This window comes from Blennius ocellaris, assembly GCF_963422515.1.
Source record: "Blennius ocellaris genome assembly, chromosome: 19".
NCBI lineage: Eukaryota > Metazoa > Chordata > Actinopteri > Blenniiformes > Blenniidae > Blennius > Blennius ocellaris.
The window spans coordinates 1,683,830-1,710,980 of NC_137668.1; the positions used below are offsets into that span (position 1 = coordinate 1,683,830).

The 27,151-nt window shown below is 43.2% G+C and overlaps 1 protein-coding gene across 1 annotated transcript; it reads right to left on the reverse strand.

The window, feature by feature from the left end:
- Positions 1-498: 498 nt before the first annotated feature.
- On the reverse strand, positions 499-27,151 carry LOC308144052 (inhibin beta A chain-like). Its single transcript, XM_080515064.1, has 2 exons — positions 25,978-27,151; positions 499-4,599 (listed from the first exon to the last, which is right to left on the reverse strand). The coding sequence occupies exons 1-2, from the start codon at positions 26,513-26,515 to the stop codon at positions 3,788-3,790; spliced, it is 1,350 nt and encodes a 449-aa protein (XP_080371190.1). The 5' UTR covers positions 26,516-27,151; the 3' UTR covers positions 499-3,787.

The following is a 27,151-nucleotide window of genomic DNA, read 5'->3' on the forward strand; positions in this document are numbered from 1 at the left end:
CTAGAACTAGACGAAAGCCAAGTCTAGAACTAGACTGAAACTAAGTCTAAAACTGGACATAAGTCAAGTCGAGAACTAGACTAAAGCCAAATCTGGAACTGGACTGAAACTAAGTCTAAAACTGGACATAAGTCAAGTCTAGAACTAGACTAAAACCAGTCAGGAAGTAGACTAAAACCAAGTCTAGAAATGGACTAAAACCAAGTATAGAACTAGACTAAAACCAAGTCCAGAACTTGACTAAAACCAAGTCTAAAACTAGACTAAACCAAGTCTAGTACGAGAATAAAGCCAAGTCTAAAATCAAGTGCTTGGCGAGGGGATCTTCTGCCCTCTGTCCTGGGTCGTGTCAGGGGTTAGTATGGTGGTGGAGGGGACTGGGGTGGTCTCCTCTGCAGTCTGTCTGGCGAGGTGGCTTTGTGGCTTGTCTGTGCCCCCCCCCCCCCCCCCATATTGTATTTTTTAAAATTTTATTTTATCATAAAAAGACACATTGCCTTTGCCTTTGTGTACATAGTTTAATCTTTAATGGTGAAGCAGAAAACAAAAACAAAAAAGAAAAATACTGTAAAATAAATTAGATTAGAAAAATGCCACAAGCACATTTGATTTGTACAACAAAGCAATGCAACATACTGGAGTCTGGATTTCCATATATACAGAATAAAAAATAAACTTTTTATTCTTTGTCCACTTTGTTCAGTGTCAGTAAGTTTTTTTCTTTCCTTTCATCTTGATAAAAAGAACAAAATACCTCAACAAATACAACCACATCAGTTTTTTTCTTTTTGTAAATTCTGCACTGACATTTTAGTTTTGCGTCCATGTACACACACAGGAAAGACTCCTCAGGTTGTCCCACAGAGTCCAGGAGAAGAGGCTCCGCCCTCCTCCCAAACAATAACATTAAAAACAAAAAAAACTAACAGAAATCCAAAGAGAAACGTGTGACTTCATCAAAATAGCATAGCGATACGCCAAGACTTTTGGTGAACAAATCGACAATACTGATTTATAAACAGGTACGGCACAGTAACACTTCCAGAAAATGGCACAATCTGATTGGACGACATTTGTTTTCTCCTAAAAACTAAATGACAAAAAAATAAAAAAATAAAATAAAAAAGAAGTGACTGTGGATTGTCTTTTTCTCTTCAAACACAATGAGAGAGTAAAGCATTGTGAGAAATGAAGTTTTTTGTGTGCCGGGAGACAAAACAACACACTTTAAAGAAGCAAAAAAATTGAAATAAAGTCTATGCAGCAACAATTAAACATTGGTAAAAAAAAAAAAATGTACCAGCTAAATTTCGTCGTTTTTCTTACACTAGATAGATTTTCTTCTCAGCAGAGCTCCAAACAAACAAACAAACAAACAAAAAGCCCACAAACTGGAGTCTTTGGTCCGAAAGCAAAATAAAACTGAAGGGGAGCATTCCAATCGTCAACCTCTGAAATTCCAGAATAAAAGAGTGGAACAGGAAGTAGACCATTTTTTCAATTCAACCTATAGAAATATCTTACTTTTATGTCCCTGGTATTTAGATAAAACGATTTAAGTTATGTTTTTGTTGTAGATGATGTATTCAAAGTGCTTTCAAGAAAGTCAAGAAAGGATTCTTCATTCTTGGAGAAAACAAACACCTCAAATTTTCATTGAATCGTCATTTAAATTATATTTAAAAGACTGTGCAAGTTCCCATTTGTTGGCATTTCATCTTAAAGGGATTTAAATACATTTTTAACAAATGTTTATAAAAAAAAGGACCAAGGATTTACCCTCGACGTTAGCATCAGCAATTCTTGCAAATGAATTTCCCTGCTCGATTTAGTAACTCTAATAGAGCTCAATTTTCTCGAATTTATTGTTTTCATTTTTAATATTCATGCATCTTTCTTGTAATGGTTTAAAATTAGATTTTACCACTTTTTAGAGCTTGAACTTCAGCTGATCAAATGCTATTCAAGTTATTCAGTTTCTTTCTTCACATGAGCAAGCTGTTGACGCTAATGCTAACTGCTTGCGAAGCTAACAGATCATCTTTTTTATAGGCAGGAAAAAATGCTTTGTTTTCCACTTCCATTCGCGCTAGCATTGAAACTGATATCTACTAAGTTCTCTCATCTCATTAGCATGCTAACAATGCTACTGCTAGCTCAAGAAACTCTTGGTTTTACATTAATTGAGTCACATATTCTTACTTCCTGACCAGCTAGCGTTGCTACATATAGATTTATCCAATCAAAACCCATCTGCTGAACTTCAGTTCCCAAAATGGCCACTAGGGGACATAAAACTGCAACTTTGTTAATACAAATGGAACAATTGATGTATATTTCCTCTCAGAATTGGTTTCACTGCTCCAGAAGTCAGCCTTGGTGGAGATTTTAGCAAACATTCTATGGTATTGAGTTTGTAAAGCAGGGTTACAACACGTGGAGAACATTTGAGCCTCGACCGGATCGAATTATTTTCAGAATGGGACAAAACAGACAGAAGAGGGCTGCAGATATTCACACTACAATCAGATTTTTATTTCATGGCAGTTTGGAGCAGCTTTAAGACCAACATGCTGAAAACAAATGCACAGAAACAAAGTGACTGGACATTTCAACTGAAGCCCCAGAAAACAAAGACTCCCTCATTTTGTGACCCTGATATGCAGCTTGACTGACTCAACCAATCACAGACGGCCGTGTCCAGGACCGACTTTACGAGCGTTAAACGCCGACTTCAGGCTTCAGAAACCCGGAAGTGACACGTTTGGTGGCATGTTTAGGGTCGTCCGTATATATTCTTTACAATTCTTTTTGTTTTCTGCGACTGCCTCAGCCGACACCCTGCTCAGCGTGGGATTCAAACCTGTGACCTTTCAGACCTGGAACGGCCTGTTCATGTGGCTAATCTGAACATGAGTGTCGCTATAGTGCAAAACATAAAACGTTTATAACGTTTTGTTTGAAAAAACAAATAAAAAGAAAGAAAAGTCGACATAATTACACCAAAAAAATATCATTAACAACAATAATTATTAATATACTTACTGACAATAATAATTATATCAACAACATGGTAACATAAAGAAGTGTTTGGTTCCAGCAGCCGGGCCAACTTGTTTCTTTCAAGTATCTCTCGACACACACACACACACACACACACACACACACACACACACACACACACACACCACACACACACACAGACACACACACACACACACACACACAGACACACACATACGCAAATGTATACTTCCAAAATAACACATAATGCAAAAAAAAAAAAAAAAAGATCCTCATCTTTCTTCCTCAAACATTTTGACAAAGTAAACAGTTGAAAACAAACAAAAACAAGTAAATACAATAAGGTCGTAATACGAGAAACAAGTTGCATAGTTTTGAGATTTTTTTTTCCCGTCATTGTTTTTGTTCGTAGTTTTTTTTTTGTTTTGTTTTTGTGTTTTGTTTTTTTTTTTCTTTTTGGGTACCTCATCTCGCCGAGGTCCGACTGGTCGAGCGGCGTGCGAACGTCTCAGCCACATAAATAAGTGCGCTCCCTCCGTTTGTAACAAAAATATATTAGATATTCTTCTTTTTTTTCTATCTTTTTTTTCTCTTTTATGTTTTTTTTTCTTTCTGAAAGTGCCGTGGAGACAAAAGAGAGTTTGTTATTTAATTATTTATTTTTTTCTTTTTCATTTTCGGAGAGCAACCCGGAGCGACAGAAGGCGGTACGACCTTCGTCTTTCTCCTCCTCCTCCTGCTCCTCCGCCGTTCATTCCATCCTTTACGAGCAGCCGCACTCCTCCACGATCATGTTCTGGATGTCCTTCTTGATGATCTTCTGCTCCTCGCCGTGGTAGAGCATGGACATGGCTCGTAGCCTCGTGGGCACGCAGCAGGAGCGCAGGTTCTGGAAGGGGCTGTAGCCCCGCATGCGGTAGTGGCTGAGGATGGAGGAGTGGAAGGACAGCATGGAGCCCGTGATACTCGCCACGTGGGAGGGGCAGTCGCCCTCGCAGTAGTTGGCGTGGTACCCGGTCGGTGCGATAATCCAGTCGTTCCAGCCGATGTCCTTGAAGTTGACGTAGAACTGCCGCTTGCAGCAGACCCGCACCTTCCCATCGCACTCCAGCCCGCGCTTCCGGCGCCGCCGCGAGTCGCTACCATCGCCCTGCCGCACCACTGCCATGAGGAAGGGCCGGTGGGACTGCTCCCGCTGGCTGTTGCGCTCCGACTTGCTGGAGACCAGGACGAGCGTGGCGCCGGTGTCGGCGCAGAGCGGGCAGGACGCCCGCAGGCTCAGTGTCGTGCTCTCGCCGCTCTCCAGCAGCGCCTGCACCGCCGCTGACACCGGGAAGGTGTGCCAGCCACTCCGACGGGTGTCCACCGTCTTCTCCGCCAGCAGCGGCTCATCCTGTGCCGTAGACTGCCGTCCATTGGGCAGCCGGCGCTGCTGGAAGAGGCGTATGGTGACTTTGGCCCGGCTGCGGTTGGTCTTGGCAAGACGGAGGAAGAGCCAGACGTTAGCCTGCTCCACCAGGGACACATCGCCTCCTTCTTTAGAGAGGATGAAGTTCACCAGGCCCGGGGACTCTCCTGGACACACACAGAGACAGACCAGTCAGACGATGAGAACTACTGATCAGCCACACATCTACTACCCACCCATCCATCCATCCATCCATCCACCCATCCATCCATCCATCCATCCATCCATCCATCCATCCATCGAACTTCACTACTTGATAAAGAAAAAAACAGTCGTTTATTAATTAGTTAAAGTCTCAGATTGTTAGAAACTCACACCTGAACCAGAGGTTACCATGGAAACAGTAGTGACGCCTCAGTAAACGAAGAAGGTGACAATGACGACAATAAAATATGTCATGTGTAGCGACCAGAGGACCTTGAACACCTCAAACACACAGGAGTGAATCCAGTCTGGCACACAAACCCATGCTCATCCTGTGTGTGTGTGTGTGTGTGTGTGTGTGTGTGTGTGTGTGTGTGTGTGTGTGTGTGTGTGTGTGTGTGTGTGTGTGTGTGTGTGTGTGTGTGTGTGTGTGTGTGTGTGTGTGTGTGTGTGTGTGTGTGTGTGTGTGAGCTCATCTGCACACACACTCATCATTATGCTAGCATCACACACTCGCGCGCTGCTGATTTTGACTCTTCCTGCTGACGCAGCAGTCGCGGTTGGAGGTTTTGGAGTCGGGCAGCGTTTAAAGCAGCTAATGGTTCCCACCAGGAGCTCCGCTGTCATTACTGCAGCCCGGGATGCATGAATTTACTGCTGCAGCTTGTCTGAATGCTGAACAAATGCCGAGCCACCCTCATCTGTAGCTTTACCCAGATTTATGGCAACGCCGACAAAGCCGAAGCTGCTTGGAAGAACTTGATTACGTTTTGGAACGCGGTTGGTGTGTTTGTCCACAACGGCTCAGATCCTAGCTTCTCAGCACCATAAATTAAATATTTAAAGGTTGGAAACACAGAAAGGCCTGCCCCGGACCTGAACCTGGGACGTTGGCGCTAACGAAACCCATCAAACTCAATTCAGAGCAAAATGAAGCAGAACGATCCTTCAATGTGTGTTTCATTTATTCTGCTTAATTTGATCCGCTTGGCATTTAGCATTGAGGCGAGTGTCTGAAGCTCTTCCAATTACGGCAGGAGCTGGTTTTAATTTGCCCCGCGATGCACACATTATGTATGTCCAGCCTCACATGAACCGTCTCTCTCAGCCTTTATTCCCTGTTAGCCTCGGGCCGCCGGCCGGCTAATCACCAGTCTACAGGCCCAATTATACTCTCAACCACCGTTACATAAGACCCCCGCATCACCTTTTCTCTCGCTGGATGTCTCTCACCGGTGGGCATCGCAGGAAGTCAAAGTCACGATTCTTTTTTTTGTAGGAGGGAAAGTTAAGAATGTCCGCGACGCTCCGTTAAACGGTATGAATGGGCGGACTGTTGTGTGTATGTGGAGGCGGGCGGCACTTTAGCGAGTCCATTAGCACCGTTTAAGCGAGGATTCAGAGGCGATTATCTCACTTACATCACCATCCCCTCAGGAGGACTGACAAAATACAAAAGCCCCATCCATTCATCCTCTTTGAGACGGCCTCCATGTCGCTGCGACGACCATCAGCATCTTTTGTTTTGAAGCTGCCATCTCTTTTGTTTAAACGCCGCCACGTTGAGCTTCAGCGAAAACATCCTGCAGTGGAAAACAGTCCCCCGAAAAAACAACACAGGCACTGTTTCCTTAGTTTTGCGTGACTGCAAACTGCAGCAGACAGCTGTTTCAGGAAACTACTAAGCCTTTAATTACTTTTGGTCGAAGCTTTAAATTCAAGTAAAACAGGAAAAACTTGTTTTCTTATGCAATTAATTCCACTTTCGTCAAATGTCAAAAAGAAGTATTCCATGCACAACAAGAGGGTATCAAAGTCATCAGATGTTTCCAGTTCAGTTCCGCATGAGAGAGAAACGCAGGCGGCTTTGCTTCCTGACAAAAGCCATCAAAATCCCACTTTAAAATCATTAAATACCCAATTAGGATTTCAAAACATCCAGTGTAGAACTTCAAAAACCCAGCCGATCATTAAGTATTCAAACATCCACTTTAAGACTTTGAATACCGCACTAACGAAAGCACATTCCAAATTTAAACCATTAAAAATCACATATGAATAATTTTTTTCCCCACAATTTCTCCAACCAGAAACCGGCTGGACCATTAAAGATCAAGTTTAGACCCTAAAGAAAATCGTTTATCTCTATTAAAAGCAACCTCAGACGATAAACAAAAGAATTTCTACACTCATGTGCTCCAATTAGACAATCAAGAATCAAACTCTTCATTAAATCAAACTCTTCATTAAATCAAACCCTTCATTAACCCCCCCCCAAAAACAAAAAAATCCTTTTAGAAGCAAACATAAGGTGAATATTCAATCTAAATGAGCTTAAACAACTGAAGTGAGGGTTACAACAACAGACTAGACCATCAATTATAGCCTGTGGGGAAAGAAACATTTTCAATATCACCAATCATTGAATTTATACCATGAAAAATGCCCTTTAAAATCAAACGAGTTACGGTCATTCCACACCCAGTTTAGGTGATTATCATCCAACTTCAGATGGTTATGCTGAACTTAGGCTATCTTAAGGTCCTCAACATGTACATTAAGCCTCCAAATACTCAGCTTTGACAATTACAGTAAGGCCTTCAAACACATTATACAGACCGATTCAGTTCAGCCTCACAAATTTAGACCCTCATATTTTGGTGATTCGCTCCAGTAAAAGCATCAGAAAAGCCACTCTGTTCAAGTCAGACTATCAAAGGTCAAGTTTGGGTTCCTTCCTGTCAGGGACTCGGCCGAGGATCTCCCTTTAAGAGTGGGCCGGCCACATGTCTGGGCGCTCCTGTTCCACACCTGCAGCCAGATTCTGTCATCACCATGCCAGCTATATATGTCCTGTCTGTGTGTGTGTGTGTGTGTGTGTGTGTGTGTGTGTGTGTGTGTGTGTGTGTGTGTGTGTGTGTGTGTGTGTGTGTGTGTGTGTGTGTGTGTGTGTGTGTGTGTGTGTGTGTGTTCTCTGTTGGTCTGTTAGTCATTGATGTCTTGTCCGTCCTGTTCGCTGTTTGGAGTCCAGGTCTGCTGCACCTCAGGTTGAGGAGAAACCTGCATCTCACGTCGGTCTGTACTGTCATTGTAAATAAAGACTTGATTGAACTCAGCCTGCCTCAGAGTCCTGCAATTGGGTCCTGTCCACTACCCGTGACACTTCCGATGCAGTTGAAGCTTCAAGTGTCCAATTCACGTCATTAAAACCATCAGATTTACTCAATTTGCAGCAAGTCCATCGAAAACTGAATCCAGTCCATACAAATACTCAAGCAACACTCTCAACAACTAAATAGATGTTTTTGGAAAACCCTGTTAGGACCATGAAAAAACATTTAAACCATCAAAAATCAACTTTCTGTCCCCAAGTTTCCACTTTAGGCCTTTAGATTTCTTATTTTTACAATTAAATGTCAAGTCTATCCCGTAAAACCACATTGATTTGAGGTCATGGAAAACATTTTTACACCATGAAAATCACATATAGACATGAAAAATATAATTTCTGCTGCTCCTAATGCAGTTTAGGCTGTGAGATTTCCGGTCCAGTGTCAAAACCACATTCAGACCATCAAAACGAAGTTCCTATGCAGTTATGATCTTCAGATATCCTTTACATAATCAAAGAATAGCACTTCTAAGCTCACAAACATTCATTATGGACCATGAAACATCAATACAAGCTCAAAGAAAATGAAATTACAACCAGTATATATCTATTTAACACAAATTGTAGTCAAAAACAAACTTAATGCCAACAAAAGTTCAGTTTGACTGTCAAAACATCCACACAGGTCATTTTGCTTGAGAAAGATAATTGAAGAGTCGAGGTTCTCAAAACTCAAATTTAAACCTTCATAAAAGACGTTTAGATCAACAAACACCTGATACAGAATACCAGGACCTCTTTGACACCATGGCTCGTGTAACATTGTGAAGCTCTTCTGTTTCATAGACCACAGTTGAAATCCTGACATCTTCAGTCAGATGCTGACATCGTTTGTCTCCATCTATTTATCTACCAAACCAACAGAAACAATAGAATCATCAGGTAAAATTCTTCAAAGAAGGTGTCTGCTGACACACAGGAGGACACACATGCAGCAAGTTAACTGAATATTTGTAATCTATTTCACACAGAACTGACTTTCTCTTGGCTGTTTAACAGTGATGTGTCCCTGAATGCAACTGAGCTGCTTTCACCAATAAGAACCTTCCACATGTCACATTCCACTAACATACATCCAGGTAGGCCTTCACAAAACTCAAAGTAACATTCAGATTAGATAAAAATCAACCAATCAGAACCATCAGAAACAACTTTGAATCAATGCATCTTATTAAAGGCCAATTTATGACATCAAAAACTGTTTGGATCATTTTACTTCTATTTTAAATCAGTGAACGCATCAGAACAGAACCTAGACCCCCTAGCTCCTATAATCTGGATAATCTGGATGTTAGAGGAGATACAATGCTCTATAATCTCTATTTTAGGGGAGGAAGATGCTCTATAATCTGATGTTAGAGGAGGAAGATGCTCTATAATCTGGATGATGGTTTTTCTTAGAAAGTCTGAAACAATGTCATTCATTCCAGTTGTTGTAACCTCTTCGTGCACTAACTGTTCCAGTAACTAGTAACATTACATGTGTGTTGGAAACACTGGAGTTAATCTTTGTTTTACAAGGTGCTTTTTGTCTGAAGTCCATCTGTTTGGTTCTTCTTTTTTCTTTTTTTTTTACATTTTGTGGAGAAAAACAAGTTGAAGTATTTAATCCTCGGGCCGGTCTGTAAATGCAAACAGCTGCACGGTGACATGTTGCCAGCGGGGCTCAGTGACATGCAAATAAAACAAAGTCAACACTGACATTTCCATAAAGATGTGCTCCTGATGGATGCTGAACCCTGTTTGCCTTGCTCAAAACAGATCGTCTCCCAAATGTAAGGAAGGCTAATGCAGTGTGACAGAGGAGTGTCCCCGAACATTTTTGCTGTGTTTTCTCATGAACTACTGCTCTGACTGGAGGGAAAAACAGTCTGCAAAAACATGCGTCACACGACTGTCCGTCACAGGGAGTTTTTTTTTTTTTTTTGTAAGCGGCTCCAGATTGTGACGATTGTTACTGTGAACATGAGTCACGTGCAGCTTCTGGACGGCGTCCGGGTCCGGCGGCGGGGGTGTGGGGTGAGCCCCGACGTAAAGTTGGAAAAGCGTGGTGATGTCATGATCAGCTGAGAGGGAAGAGGTCGGGGAGCGAACCGGAGCCTCAGCTTTTGCAAAAGAGCAGAGCAGGTGATAACAAGACTGGTCAAATCTGAATGAAAATAGAATTTGAGGCCATCATTTGCCAAGTTTAGAACAAAGACAGACACACCAAGTTTTAATCGACAATCATTAAACATATGTAATTTAGGACCTTTAAAAGCTAAAAACTTAGTTCAAACTATTCCAAAATATTCAGATGACCAAGAAAGATTCAAAACACCATTAAATGTTTTATTTTAAGGCAACTGAATAACCAATTCTGATCAACAGTTTCTACATTTAAATCATCAAAAAACAGTGACACATTCAAAAACACAATGCTGATGATCAATACGGTCAAAGAACTCCAGCAAAATTGCAGTTCAGTCCATATAAATGACATCAGATACCCACAAAACCCTGTTTAAACTTTGAAAACCTTTGTTTAAATAATCAAATATCCTGCAATGACCATCAAAACCAATGTTTAAACAAAGAAAAACACAGTCCAGACCGAGACAATGCCGTAATATACATAAAAACCCTGCATCAACCGACAAGAATCCACTTAAACTCCAAACCATGAAAACTTAGTTTTAAACAAGCAATAACACAGTTCACACCAGGGATATATGACAAAAGACATCCCAAACACTGCGAGGTTAAACAATCAGATCCACTGCATAGACAATCAAAAAGCCTGTTTTCACGATCAGAACAGACCATAAAAACCAAAGCCAACATACGAAAAAGACATTGAGATTGTGAAAACTCGAGTTTAAACAATAAATTACAAAATGCGGTGCCATCAAAACAATATGGGACATCCAAAAAAAAATGTAAATAACGAAGAACACAGCCTTCGAAGTCTAAAAGCCCCGTTCAGTGTCAGGAATCACACAGTGAAATTAAACTCTTACTCAAAAACCAAGAAGAAACCATTAAAAACAACTGATACCACAAAAAAGCGATTGACGCAGTGAAACCTCAAGTTTAAACTGTCAATTGACCTTTGTCTAAGCCCCGCCCCCAAACATAAAGGAACCAATAGCATTCGACTACCAATGGCCAAGATCCAGACAAACATTCTCATCTCCGTGGGGAAGCGTCAGGGCGGGCCACATTGTTGTTTCCTGGGCTATTTAAATCATTTAACATGCCAAAATGGTCAAATGGTGTTCCTGGGGCAACATGAAACAGCAACATGAGGTATCCTGAAAAAATAAACAACCATGTTTATCTGGGTGAGAAAGTAAAAAAAAATATATAAAAGGTCCCAAAACCCTGTTCAGACAGTCAGAACTCAAGGTAAACAACAATATGTCCTGTTAAAGGTCATTAAAAACCATATTTAAACCATCATAAACATGAGTCAGTATAAAAATGCACCAAAAATCCAATTTAATCCATGAAACCCTCGTTTGAAATGGAAAAAGAAGTTCAAAATCCCAGTTTAATCCACCAAAATCTCCCCCAAAAACATTGTTCACACGGTTGAAACTCACAAAAAAAATAACAAGCTACTACTATTTCAACCATGACAATCACAGTTGAGATTATGTTGTAAGACACCCGAAAACCGCAATAAACCCTCAAAACTCCCATTTGAACCATCAAAAACTGGAGACCGTGACACCCAAAATACCTTATTAAGAAGATGGAAGAGGCAGTTTAATCCAGCCAAGCCTCGGCTGGAGTGATCCAAAAAACAGCTGAGGCCGTCAAAACAATGCAACATGTCAAAAGAACGCTGTTTAAATGCGGCACTGCAAGCATCAAACGCCATGTTTACACAATCAAATCACAGTTTAGGTCTTTAGAATCCATTTAGACTCCAAAACGTCAAGTGTAAACACTGAAAAACGCCTATTTACACCATCAAAAACACACTTTAAACCTTAAGAAAACAAATTTAAACAACTGAAAGGTCAATTTTCCAAAACAAACAGTAAGTCTGAACAGTTGAATACAGTTTGTGTTGTGACACATTTGGAAAAGCACCGAAGCGTCCAGCAGAGGCCTTCAGCAGCGGAGCGGAGACGGACCAGATTGGACTACTGAGACGAGTCACGGCACCTGTGGGACCAGATTAGACTACTGAGACGAGTCACGGCGCCTGTGGGACCAGATTGGACTACTGAGACGAGTCACGGCACCTGTGGGACCAGATTGGACTACTGAGACGAGTCACGGCGCCTGTGGGACTAGATTGGACTACTGAGACGAGTCACGGCGCCTGTGGGACTAGATTGGACTACTGAGACGAGTCACGGTGCCTGTGGGACTAGATTGGACTACTGAGACGAGTCACGGCGCCTGTGGGACTAGATTGGACTACTGAGACGAGTCACGGCGCCTGTGGGACCAGATTGGACTACTGAGACGAGTCACGGTGCCTGTGGGACCAGATTGGACTACTGAGACGAGTCACGGCGCCTGTGGGACTAGATTGGACTACTGAGACGAGTCACGGCGCCTGTGGGACTAGATTGGACTACTGAGACGAGTCACGGCGCCTGTGGGACCAGATTGGACTACTGAGACGAGTCACGGCACCTGTGGGACCACTCAACACGTCTTTGGTCTCTGTTGTCTCATCCACATTTGCAGAAATCTGGAAATACTAGACCGACACTTGAGTCAAACATGGTGATCGTCACCAAACCCCTCCCCCCCCCCCCCTCCCCCCCCCCCCCCCCCCCGGCACCCCAGCGCCGTATTATGACTTTGATTTGATTTATCAGACGAAGCAGTGAACAAAAGCTAAACAAGACGAGCTGCCAGTGACAGGACACAAACACCACCGGCGATGTTGTTAAAAGGATTGCTGGTTTATGATCAATCTTATTAAATCCTTACTAATCCCCCCCCCCCCCCCCCCCCCCCCCCCCCCCCCACACACACACACACACGCACTCATCTGTGGAGCAGACGTTCAACAGACTAAAGGTGTCGGACTTCTTCAAGTCTAACCCTTCACATATTTATTCATTATTCTCTCAGCATGTCAATGTTGGTTTCTACATAGGTATAATGGGAAACGGTATCGAATGAGATTTTGCTAGATTCTGGCTTTTTCCTTGAGTTTGGCTTTTCTCCAGGTGAACAGAGATAGTTCTTCAATTTCTTACAGTTAATACCAGCTAATGTCCAATCTAATCTCCAACAGAGGTCAACAACGTATAAGACGACATCAAAATACCAACTAATCCTTATTCTACACGACCAAAAAACACCAGGTCAGACCATGAAAAAGATGTACAATAACCAAGAAACTCAATCTATGGTCAAAAATCTTGAAACTAAAGTCAAAAAATCTATCAATGAGTTAAAAGCCATGAAACCTTATAAGACCCCCAGAAAACTTTGTGTTAAACAACACAATTCCCTGCTGTCACCATCAAAAATGGTCTCTATATACTGAAAGGTAAAGTTAAGACCAGACAATGAAACTGCATGTTTAAATGAAGAACGACAAGAAAACGAACACTTTAAACATTTAAAATAGAATCTTTAGACAATCCACTGGAGTTAAACGTTTGAAAGAAACCGAACTGGAGGCCAGGTGGGAGAAAAGTGGACGGAGCCTAAATCACAACACCGCTAATTCAGAATTTGACTTTGGCCAGTTAACACACCCTTCATCCAGCTGTTACACACACACACACACACACACACACACACACACACACACACACACACACACACACACACACACACACACACACACACACTGAAATACCCATCTGTGCAAACACACTCTGTACAATGCGTTTTGTATGTACATTGTCCATCATAATCCCTCCTTCAGTTAACGAGCTACGTTCAATAGGGCGTGTGTGTGTGTGTGTGTGTGTGTGTGTGTGTGTGTGTGTGTGTGTGTGTGTGTGTGTGTGTGTGTGTGTGTGTGTGTGTGTGTGTGTGTGTGTGTGTGTGTGTGTGTGTATGCGTGTGAGTGCGTTTGTGAATTATCCAATATGATGCCTGGTTTACTTAATGAGCTGTGTGTAATAAAATGAGTGAATATCTTTGTGTGTATTTCTTCTTGTTTTTCTCACTTTGTGAGCCAGAAAATGTTCACAATTGTCCACATCGTGGGGGTTCGAGGTTTATACTGATGATACCTGTTAAACCAGGGCTCCAGTTGGGTTGAAGTGAGGGTCAGCAAAGTGTATGAATGCATGCGTGCGTGCGTGTGTGTGTGTGTGTGTGTGTGTGTGTGTGTGTGTGTGTGTGTGCGTGCGTGCGTGCGTGCGTGCGTGCGTGCGTGCGTGCGTGCGTGCGTGTGTGTGTGTGTGTGTGTGTGTGCGTGTGTGTGTTGCGGGCACATAAATCTGTTGACTCTGCAGGGTTTGAAGTCAGAATGAGTCTGCAGAAAGTCTCCGTAACGCCCTCTGTCGTGATTGTGTTTCTTTGTATGTGTGTGTGTTTTCATGTTATTATTTAACCCCCCCTTCCCAACCCCAACACACTGGAGCTTCTTTCTCCGTGGACATTAACTGTTCAAAGCCTCTGTTGGGATTCACAGTTTGCACAGCTGCCCTCTGCTCCCGCCGCCTCCCCGAGCGGCGAGCAGCACTTTCATCCCTGAAGTGGTGGAGCAGGTGATGGAGTGGGTGGTGGAGGTGGCGGACGAGTGGCAGGAGGGGGAGGGGATGACATCCCAGCGCCAGGGAGGATCTGACAGATGTGAGACATCAGCATATGGAGAGACACCATGTCGGCCTAATGGCATGATAATCAGGGGCCCGATCTGCCTTCAGGTTTACGTTCAGAGGCGTCGCGGCGTCTTCATTGTTCTGCTTCAGCGCGCCAGGAAAAGACGTGGCGGTTACTTTACTATAATGCTACACCAAGCTACTGGCAGTGTCAAACAAGAGATCACTAGCATTAGCACAAAACGTCGTCCAAGCATTTACTATTCTACTAAACTCCTCTTTAAAGTCCCACTGACAGCAACATTAGCATTAGCATTTAGCCACAGGAGCTACATTTTCAATAGCTGATATGATGCTTGTCATTGCTTCAAAAAGCTGTTTTTTTAAGAAGAGATAATATACAGATTATAGAGCATCTTCCTCCTCTAACATCCAGATTATAGAGCATCTTCCTCCTCTAACATCCAGATTATAGAGCATCTTCCTCCTCTAACATCTAGATTATAGAGCATCTTCCTCCTCTAACATCCAGATTATAGAGCATCATCCTCCTCTAACATCTAGATTATAGAGCATCTTCCTCCACTAACATCCAGATTATAGAACATCTTCCCCCTCTATCATCCAGATTATAGAGCATCTTCCTCCTCTAACATCCAGATTAGAGAGCATCTTCCTCCTCTAACATCCAGATAATAGAGCATCTTCCTCCTCTAACATCCAGATTAGAGAGCATCTTCCTCCTCTAACATCCAGATAATAGAGCATCTTCCTCCTCTAACATCCAGATAATAGAGCATCTTCCTCCTCTAACATCCAGATTAGAGAGCATCTTCCACCTCTAACATCCAGATTATAGAGCATCTTCCTCCTCTAACATCCAGATTACAGAACATCTTCCCCCTCTATCATCCAGATTATAGAGCATCTTCCTCCTCTAACATCCAGATTATAGAGCATCTTCCTCCTCTAACATCCAGATTATAGAGCATCTTCCTCCTCTAACATCTAGATTATAGAGCATCTTCCTCCACTAACATCCAGATTACAGAACATCTTCCCCCTCTATCATCCAGATTATAGAGCATCCTCCTCTACTAATATCCAGATTATAGAGCATCTTCCTCCTCTAACATCCAGATTATAGAGCATCTTCCTCCTCTAACATCCAGATTAGAGAGCATCTTCCTCCTCTAACATCCAGATTATAGAGCATCTTCCTCCTCTAACATCCAGATTATAGAGCATCTTCCTCCTCTAACATCCAGATTATAGAGCATCTTCCTCCTCTAACATCTAGATTATAGAGCATCTTCCTCCACTAACATCCAGATTACAGAACATCTTCCCCCTCTATCATCCAGATTATAGAGCATCCTCCTCTACTAATATCCAGATTATAGAGCATCTTCCTCCTCTAACATCCAGATTATAGAGCATCTTCCTCCTCTAACATCCAGATTAGAGAGCATCTTCCTCCTCTAACATCCAGATTATAGAGCATCTTCCTCCTCTAACATCCAGATTATAGAGCATCTTCCTCCTCTAACATCCAGATTATAGAGCATCTTCCTCCTCTAACATCTAGATTATAGAGCATCTTCCTCCACTAACATCCAGATTACAGAACATCTTCCCCCTCTATCATCCAGATTATAGAGCATCCTCCTCCACTAATATCTAGATTACAGAACATCTTCCTCCTCTAACATCCAGATTAGAGAGCACCTATTTTCAGTAACTCCATAGCTTTTATAACTGATCACACCAACTCTGTTCCCACAGTGTGTTTCCTCGTCTCCTTCTACAAGCAAGGACGATTCTGCGTCGTGAGCTCAACACTGTTTTGATAAGAGATTTTCTCCTTGGTTCTCGTTGACTTTTTGACGAATGGGAGTCCGCCCTTTCTTCTGTCTTTTCAGTTTACATACAGAAGGATCGGCGGGCTGGGTCGGCCACAGTCGGCCCTCATGTTTACCTGAAGCACTTTAAATACGCTCAGACTAAAACTATGTGAGGGGAAAGCGTTGGAGGAGCCAGGAGTTTAGGTTCAAATAAACTGTTTAAAGAGCTGCAGCTACATCTACTCACATGGGGTTTCTTTCCCGTAATTTTGCAGCTACTTCCAGAAAGCTGACCAGAAAATAGCTTGAAAACTTAAGACAAAGTGTTTGTGCATGAATATGAAAAGTACACAGGATAGAGTCATATAGAGGACTTTAGAGGTTTTTGTCTGTCAAAAACTGTAAATCTGTGCATATCTGCGTTAAAATATTGAAATGACATCAAAAGAACAATCTGTTTGGGATTTTGGGGAAAGTTACACATGTCACATGACATTTGCGCCTCCCGAAACAGATGAAACAGTTTATATAAACATAGACAGCATTAATGGAGTTGAGGTGTAAGTATACGTGGGTTTACAAAGCCCTCAACATTGACTGCCAGGCAGCCGCAAGGAGGAGGCGGGAGGGGACGCCGCACTCTGCCTTATTGGCGCCACATGTGCGGTTGTAAACGCGCAGCAGAGCAACTCCAATTGAAGAACCCGAACCTGCTGTCGGGGCGGTGAGGCTTTGACCATCTGATGAGAGGAACGTCTCGGATGGCAAACTGGGGTCGCGTCTGAGCCAAAACATGCAGCTTCAATAAAGACTTTTATGTCCGGGTGGATCAAAGCGGGAACACAGACATGAGAAAAAGCTCTGCGTGAGCGAGACGTCATATGAGGATACGTTCACTGGAACACCTCAATCCACCTGCTGACACCAGATGACCTGTCCGTACAGGTGCCTGAATGCAGCATCACCAACAAGCACGTCCTCAGATAAACCGAGACAATAAAAACTGAAAGAAGTGATTACTCTCTGGCCTAAATGTGGCGTTAGTAATAGATTGCAATTACTACTGACCGAATTCAAAAAGATGTGGACTTCGTTTTCTTGATATTGCTATCTAAATATAGTGAGTTATAGTCCTGCTTAAATTACAATGTTTCAAGTGAAAACTCATTGTTTAGGCATTTTTGTTTCACAAATGTAACAGGTTTGGACAGCAACATTTTGAAAACAATATCTGTTTCCATGAAAACAGCAAAAACACTGAAAAACATGTAGTTAGTATGCCAGGCCACAGGTTGGTGCTGTTGATTGTTTCTCTAATGCAAACAGACACATACAGAGAACAATACACTCCAAACATTAACATCAGGAGAACATTCTAGTGGACCAAGTTGGATTGTTATTATGGTGACTGTCAAAATAAAAGTATCAAGTCTGGGAGACTCGGGACTGGGAGTCATGAGACTCTGGAGGAAACATTGTTTGATTGTCCAGCTACTGGTTACAGCCGCTGTTGTGTGCATGGACAGTAGCATCGTTTCAGAGAAGTTTCCTTTTTCCTCCCGTTTCCATGGAGACCGAGTGGGAGGGTTTTCAAACGGTTGCATTTTCAGTGGCTCCGAGCACCGTTGTATGACGGACACCCAAAACGCCGCAAAAGGTTTGCGTTTCTACTTGAGAACATTCAAGTCATGAAACATTATCCAAATGTTTTGTCTACACTAAAGACAAATTCTGGCTAAAGCTAAGCTGTTTGTTTTGAATTAGCCAAAGCTTTTGTCTGTGCCACAGAGGGGCTGTGGCTAATGCTAATGCTAACAGTACTGAACGGTCGCGTCAATCAACAGTCTGCTCAAACAAATTAACTATTCATGTTACATTTCTATCAATAAAGACGATTCAGACTCGTGCCAAATAGAAGCCAGAGTGCAAAGCTTTGAGAGCATTTGAGGGGCTCTGAGGATCTCATGGAGGTTTTGATGGGTGTTGTTTCTCTTGCTACCTGACATCAGAAACACGTGAGATGAACAAGGATCCCGTCGCACATAAACATTGGAATTCCTCAAAGCTTTGATGGAGAAAGTTTGGAACAACTGAAGGGAGTTGAAGGTAGCAGGAAAACAGCACAAGGAGCAACGCACCAGCACATCTCTCTGCTTAGCATAAACATTGGAACCCCAACGTGATCAAGACCAGGACTGAAGTCGGGGTAAGAACCGGGTTACTCGTGTCTAATATCCTCACACAGCAGCTCAGGTATGTTTCAGGTTAGGAGTCACCAAGAGAAATGAATGAACACATAAACAAACGTGCCAAAAGTTGGTGTTAATTGCCAACCCGTTAATATATTTTCCATACTGTAGCCATGTGTCGGTGCGCTGCGTAGAGCCTGTGGTATGTTTACTGCAGATGCCAGGCGCTTTCTCACTTACATGGACAATAAAGTGAAATGAAATGAAGTGAAACTTGAAGAAAACAAGACCGAGCCAGCTGGCGTTTCTGAGCTCGCAACACAGCGACACGTTGTGTTGTTAACTCGCTAAAATTGTTCTGTCGTGTGCGTCGGCTGTTAGTACCAAATAAAAGCGCGCCGTAAAACGATTCCAGCAGTGAAATCCGACTCAAACACAAAGACAATAACGGAGATGGGAGAGGGGGAGGGGTATCCCAACATCAAACCGACTCTGTTTTTCTTACGCGGTCCCTGGTCATGTTTTCCCCTCCTCCTTTTAACAATGTGATTTTGAGGTATGTTTTTCATTTTCAGACCCGTCTGTAATCCAGAGTTCCCCCTCTTGGGACAATAAAAATTTGAGCTAAATTAAAGCCGAAGTGGCATCTCATAGCGCGGCCTCGTCCTCTCATGGTTCCCAGGCCGGGGTTTATTTATAAAGAGCTCACGGGGAGCCGTAGAACCTGACAGTCAAACCTTCCCCACTCAAAACTGCCAGTGAGACTGAGCAGCTGAACTCTTCCCGACACTCTGAAATTAAAGTGTAACCTCCAAAGCATCTTTGGTATTTGATGAGTTCCAACAACATCTGTGAAGACAGGACCGAAACGAGGTAGAGGACCAGGGGGAGCGTTCAAGTGCTCATCGACGTCTTGCCAAATATTTCTCATGTATAAAACTAAAAATCACATTCCATCAGTCATAAACAGAAGTGAAAATGTGGCAATTATCTTCACTGTGTGTATATATATATATATATATATATATATATATATATATATATATATATATATATATATATATATATATATATATATATATATATATATATATATATATACGACAGCTGCTGGTTTGGGGGGTGCTATTGTCCAAAATAAACACTGACCAGAGTGAAGTAAAGAAGAAACACGGCTCATTGATTGGTTCGGACCGAAAGCAGAAATCCAGACCTTTAGCTGGTTATGGTTAATGATGCTAATTAGCTCGTAGCTAATGGGTAGCCACAAGCAACTGCGAGTCTTCAAACCAGATATTAATGAGAGTCTTTCTCAGTATATTTTTCCTCACTACTCAACGTTTGCCCTCAAGATATTTTCCAACTGTCTTCTTTCTGTATCTGCTTCTTCTGATTCATGCTATTAGCTTTGTTTGTTTACTACCCAGAATGCACTGTGCTCTACGTCACGTCCTCTCTACATCTGCTGGAAAGTACACTAGTAGTCCCCGACACGTTCACATTGGTCCTGATCCGGACATCAGTTCCCCTGCAAGATGAACCATGGACCGGTTCACTTGTTTGATTCAGATCAGGGTGTTCACACCTGAACAAACCAAGTGAACTTTCCCAGAAAGTCCCTGAAATTGTCTGGATCCAACAGGGTTGGTGTGCACATGCACTAATGCATTACTGATAAATGTAGTGAAGCTACAATTACAAGTTACATGTAACTGGATAGTGTCTATCCAGGCTGCTAATGCTAATCATAGCACGGAACAAGAAAATGTTCAGCTAACGTCAAAGCTAACGAGACGGGAGCTTCACCAGATGTACTCTAAAAATATACAGTTCCGTTTAATTTGAAAACTTCCTGAAATGTTCCAACAAACAGGACGAAGCCATGCATGTGCCAGGGACTATTTTTAGTCGATGCTGTGCTGATTACTTCGGATGTGGTGGAAGAGCGTGTGACAGATGATATCTGACTGTTTTCTGATCCTTCTCAGGAGCTCCAAGTGTTTGTGCGCAGCAGGTCTGGACACAATCTGTAGCTGTTTACTATCTGGTGATTCATCTTGGACGGCCTGCTCGCACATCAAAGGAGAGCCGGAAAAAAAAACAGGACAGACAGGGACTCAAACCAACATGGACAAAAAGCAGTGACGGACAGGTGAGGCCTGAACATGGGATAAACTGTCGGCGAGGGCGAAGGAAAAAAAAAATGTGTCAGGAGGGAAAAAAATGTGAGGAAGGAAATTTGCTAATTGTGGTTTATTTTCACATTGGACACGAGTTTTTGTCTTTCCGTCGCCGCTTTTGTTTGCTCTCTTCTCTCACTTGTCAGAGGTCAGCAGAGCTCAGCGCACAAGCTCATTGCAGGGTTGCCAGTTTGAATACCCAGACGGACCGGGCCACCAGAATCGAGCCAACAATGAGCGGCTTATTCTGTCGGCCGAGGTGGGAAGGGGTGGAGAGCAGAGGAACTGGGGGAGGGGAGGGGGATAAAAGTAGATTGTGGAATGTCACTAATGATGTGTTCAATTAAGTTCAATTAGCCTAATTGTCCTTTGTGTTTGTGTGTGTGTGTGTGTGTGGGGGGGGGGGGGGGCAGGGAAAGATAAACAGGAGGAGGAGGACTTTAAAGACTAGCGGACAGATACGTATTGTGTCAGAGGTTCCAAACGCAGGTTGACACTTCGTCTTCGCCAAGAATCCCGTTACCCCCCCCCCACCCTTGCTGCCGCTTCTCACCATCTCTGTCGCCTAAAATAATTACCGAGGTCCCTGAACGCATCACTTATTCCTAACAAAGCACAGGACCAGCTGGGTGCAAAGTATTCTCATGGCGGGTCGTGTTACATCTTAGACAAACAACAAGATTTTATCAGCTCCTACAAAAGCGCCGCTCCGTACTTCTGCAACGTTTCGATGAACTCCTGGGTTTAGAGCTAGCGTACGGTGGCTTTTACATCTGGAAATGGATCTAAAACGCCAGGAACTTAGAGATTCCCTGACAAGCTTCACCATTTTGCTTGGATTTACGGTATCTCAAAGCAATTGGGAGATTTTGTTTTTTTCCATCAACCAACTTTTGTTTAAACCTTCTTAGTGTGGCGTGACAGCGCTAAACACTGCCACGTCAGGCCAGGAAGGTTTCTCATTACGGGCTGGAATTTGCACGTTTTCTCCACCTCCTGCATCAAGTTTACCACAATTACTTTTACTTCCTCCAACAAATGGCAATGCCAATGAATGGAGAACGTGCAAATTCCGGACAGACAAGACTAGAACTGAGTCCTCTTGTTTTGTACTGCTGAACTGTAAAGTGTGTATGGATGTTAGCAGCGACAGACTCCAAGTCTGATGACCAGCACTGGATTGATGTTCTACATGTTTGGTTGTTTCGAGTGTTTTGAATACCAAAAAAAACAAACATATAACAAACACACACACCTTGGTGAGGAAGCAGGGGACTGATTTTTTGCCCGCCATCAGCTGGTACAGATTCCTCTTTGCCCTACGCAGTGTGGGCGGACTGTTTTCAGCTGGAATGATTTCATAAATATGGTGATTATGCTTCACATTACTTTTTCACTACGGAGATAATTCTGAAATATGCCATCTTGTGGTAAAAAGTGGTATTGCGGGATCGGATGGCATGAGGCTAGCAGATATAATTGCGGAAGATTAATTTGTTTTACACTACAATCAATCACAGACACCTGTTAAGCCTCCATGGTTTGTTTAGGAACTGAGGACGAGAGAAAACGGGCAAATTCTACAAAAAAGACTAAGATTCAAGCCAGGATATTTTCACTGATACAATCTAAGCAATCTAACCCGTAGAGCCATGGGTTAGATTGTAAACCCCTTGCTGGGAAAAGAACAACATGATTAATGTTTCCACACTTTATGGGAATTATTTGCACTATTACTACACCATTGAAGGGACTGAAGTAAGAGCTCCACCTGCTGGCCAAATAATTACTGACCATCCAAAGGATGGATGCTAACCTCAACTCAATTTGACATATTTAAGAAAAGTTTCAGTTTTATCTCGTCCCATTGCCTCTTCCTCACCCAAATTTATATTTTTCCCATGAAATTCCTCAGAAGAAAAAGAAAAAAGTCAACACACGATGACTGGAGTAAACAGCACTCTGAATCAAAGGCGCCCTCGCTGCATGAAGACCCTCAGAGAAGAACAATACATCTCTGCCAACAGCTGCTTGTTGAGGAGGATCTCGTGAGATTTGCTCTAGATGTTAATGACTTCTGAAAGTCATTCTTTCTGAAACGGTTCTCAGGCATGAAATGGGGACTAATGGGGACACTGGCTTTCACACAACACTGGAGCCTGTTTGCAGTTGTCCTGGAGAGACGGTGGAGGAATTAGAAGAGTAAAACAGGCAGATTGGAGGTCAATAGCAGAGTGGTGGTGAGTTTACCCAACCAGACCAGGCACTCCTCCCTCTGCTGGCCTGGTTTTAAACTGCCGGATGTCAAAAAGAAGCAGAAATGCAGCAAAGCCCAGATCTGATGTAAAGTCATTCAGCCCTGACAGTTTCTGACACCACATTTAGAAGGTCAGGAGGTGACATTTTCACAAACAAAAAAAAAAACCTGCCATTAAATTCTGTGTTTTCCTTCCAATAAAAGCTGCTCCCCTCAACCTGTTTGTACAGATCTAGTTCATAAAAATCTTTTCCATCTGCTGTTCCAGACTCTCACGCCCAGAGAGGCTCAGGCTGCAGCAGCAGAGAGTCCAGAGGAGGAAGAAGACGTCAGGTCCCTCCCACACAGCTCGACTGACAGGTTAGAACACACACACACACACGCACACACACACACACACACACACACACACACACACACACACACACACACACACACACACACACACACACACACACACACACACACACACACCTACTTTCACTGAGGACAGTTTTTACTGTAAATTATAAAGTAAATGATTCTCGAGGTTTAAAGGGTAAAGTCAAATTATGGAGAATAAAGAACAGAAATATTGAGAATCAGCTCGACAATTCTGAAGAAAGTGAAAATTGAGATTCAAATTGGGATGATGACAAAGTTGAGAATAAAATGTTGAGAATATGATCTAACGTTGAGATAAACATCTAAAACGTCAAAATGAAAATGAGAAACGTTGAGACTGAATTGAGGAGGTTGAGAACAGTTATACAGTATATAACAGTTAGTATAGAATAGTTATAGAACAGCACTCAAAGTTGAGAATGGAGATGATAATTAAGTCAAAAAGCTGAGAATGAGATTGAGAAATGTTAAAAAATACAGTGAAAATACTGAAAAGAAATTACAAAATATCAAGATCAACGCTGGAAGTTCAATAATATCACTATATAGAAATGTCGAGACTGAAGTGGAAAGTTGAGAATAAGGTTGATAAATGTCTAAAATGTATTTCAGTGTGAGAATTAACTCAAAAAGTTGATCTCAAAGGTGAAAAAAATTGAGACCAGGGATGATAATAAAGTCACAGAGATGAGAATGAAGTCGAAAAGTTGAGAACAGCATCGAGATATGTTCCAAAGATAAAATCTAAATTTGGTTGACTTTAGTTGAAAGTCCAAAAATAAAGTGTGGAAATGTTGAGAATGAAGTGCAAAGTTGTCAACAAAGTTGAGCCAGAATAATTTGAGAATCATGAGAATAATGATTTGAGTTCAAGTTAAAATTTGACAATAGAGATGATAATAAAGTCAAAAAGTTGAAAGTAAAGTTTATAAATGTTCAAAAGACAAAGGGAAAATACTGAAAAGAAACATTCAGAACCAAGTCAAAAGTTGAGAATAAAGATGAGAAATGTTGAAAATGGAATCAAACTTTAGAATAAAATCAATAAGTTCAGCACAAGAAATGAAAAGAAAGTCGAAAAAGGTTGAAAATATATAGTTGTAGTTTCTATGATGGAGTATAGAAATATTCAGAATGAAGATCAAAGATGAGAAATCTTGAAAACGAAGTCAAACTTTGTAATATGAGGATGAGAAACGTTGACAAACACTGAGCAATAAAGAGTACCTGACAAATACTGAGAAAAAACTGTAAGTTAGAAGAAAAGGCAGATGACAACCGTTGACAATGAAGTGGATAACTGCAGAATGAAGAGAACCGTCAACATTCTCTCTCATTCTGTCTCATCAGGTGTGTTTACAGTGTGGCAGTGTGAGAGCGGCTGGACAGTGGCGGATAATCTGGCCCTGATGTGTGAAGCAGAGAGACACTGATCCTCCTGCAGGAAGCAGCAGAACAGCTCGACCCGTCTGTGACCTGCCTCTTAAAATGTTTCAGACGAGCCGCCTGGGACCTGCAGCGGTCTGCGGGTCAAAGGTCAGCAGACGCAGGAAGAGCCCGGTTAGCACCTGATGACCCACCCCCATTCACCCTACTCCCTCTGCTCAAGCAGTCCCTCGCTCTTTGTCGCTACCGTCTGTCAGAAGAGCGTTCCAGCAGTCTCCAAGACACACACACACACACACACACACGCACTCTCACACACACACACACACACACACATAGAGCAGGCAGTGACATACAAAACACGAATCTCCTCAGACTTTAAGTAGATCATGAAGTATTCTTTGATACAAGCCAGAGGCGATTACAGCTGTGTGTGTGTGTGTGTGTGTGTGTGTGTGTGTGTGTGTGTGTGTGTGTGTGTGTGTGTGTGTGTGTGTGTGTGTGTGTGTGTGTGTGTGTGTGTGTGTGTGTGTGTGTGTGTGTGTGTGTGTGTGCGTGCGTGCATGCGTGTGTGTGTGGGTCAGCTGAATGACTATGCAGGTGGAATTAAGCAGGTGGACTGACGCACACACACATTTTTCAACAAGCTGATTTCCAACGCAAACAGAAAACTGTGACACATGCAAATATGTGATTTGTCTTGGCTGCTCATCACACACACAGATACACAAAAACGTGCGCACACACACACACACAGCTACAGAATTATATCAAGCAAACGTGGGCAGGTCTTGACTACACGCCTTAGTACAGATGCACTCACCGATTTACACCTGAATCATTCTCAGACACACACACAGACACACACGCACACACATGCACACACGCCACTATGACTAAATCTCAGTGATGACTGTCATACTAATGTGTACAACACCCACCCACATACACACATATACATACACAAACATACACACACACGTATACACGCCATGTGCACATGCATATACATGCCGGTTAACAGTGATTATGAATCTTTGTCTGACACTTATTCATCTTGATGAACTTGTGCACTTGTGTTTTGTCCACACACACACACACACACACTATACCACATGCATAGGTAACTGAGCCACACTGCACACACACACACACACACACACACACACGGATTGTACGGATTGGTACTCACCAGCCTCGGCGAAGGTGATGATCTCCGTCGTCTCCTGCACCTCGCCGTCGTCTCCCGCCCTGGCTGCCGCCGCTCCTCCTCCTGCTGCTGCTGCCGCTCCTCCCCAGCCTCCCCGCCCTCGCACCTCCTCCTCCCCCTCGATCTGCACGCTGCCATCCTCCGCCACTCGCCCCACGTGGAGCTTGCGCAGGGCGTTGAGGAGGGCGGCGCGCGGCACGGGCCGGGTGATGTTGGGCCGCTCCTGCAGATGCAGCATGTTGAGGATGTGCCTCTTGACCGCCTCCACCACGTCCTGCTGGGCCGCCGTCACGGCCGCCGCCGTCTCCTCCCCCTCCTCATCGCCGGCCGCCGTGACCCCGCCATCGTTCCTCCGCATCCTGGCCAGGGCGCAGGACGGGCAGTGGGAGGTGGCGTCCTGGTGGTGGGGGTGCACGGTGAGCGACAGCGGCCGAGACTCCAGGTCCGAGGACGAGCCGGCGCCACTCCGGACTTGGACCAGGAGCAGGAGGGTCCAGCCGAGCAGAGGAAGCACGGACATGACGGCAGGAGACGCCTGATTGGCTGGCGGGAAGGACTCTGGTGATGCTGTCAGACACGGATGCTCAAACGAAGGCAAAAGTCGACTTTTTAGAGCAGGGGGGAAAAAAATTCTGTCCTGGGTTAAAGAAAGAAAAGAGTCCTCTTCTTCTTCTGCCTTTCTTATTGTCTCTGTCTTCTCTTTCACTCTCTTTCACTCCCTCTCTGTCTCTATTTTTCTTTCTTTCTCTCCTCAGAAGTTTGGAAGCTGCAAAGTTCAGTGCCGCTCACAGTCCACCTGTGAAACGGAGCAAAAAAAAAGCTGCAAAGAGAGAGAAGGACACACACACTAACAACAACAAAAAAGAAGAAAAAGAAGAAGAAAGGAGAAAAAAAAACGCCGGGAGAGAAAAATGAGTAATCCTTATCTTTTTTGTCAGGGACAGATGGCTGGAAAATGTGGAGGCGTCACAAGAAAGAAAAGAAAGAGAAATAAGATGAGGAGAAAGTCTCAGATGTGATGAATGGATTGTGCAGCAGGATCCTTGTTCCCGGGGTGAAGTCGCCGCAGCGCTCAGAGAGAGTCTGTCAGTTTGACTAAGTTATCCCAGACCAAGGGAGTTCCTCTCTCCCTCTCTTTCTCTTTTCTTTACCTCTT

What these genes read in the sequence shown, in the direction of transcription:
- LOC308144052 (XM_080515064.1), bottom strand. Translation starts at nt 26,515, where the DNA reads ATGTCCGTGCTTCCTCTGCTCGGCTGGACCCTCCTGCTCCTGGTCCAA. An exon ending in CATCACCTTCGCCGAGGCTG is followed by an intron (nt 4,600 to 25,977) that starts GTGAGTACCAAT and finishes GTGTGTGTCCAG; the next exon opens with GAGAGTCCCCGGGCCTGGTG.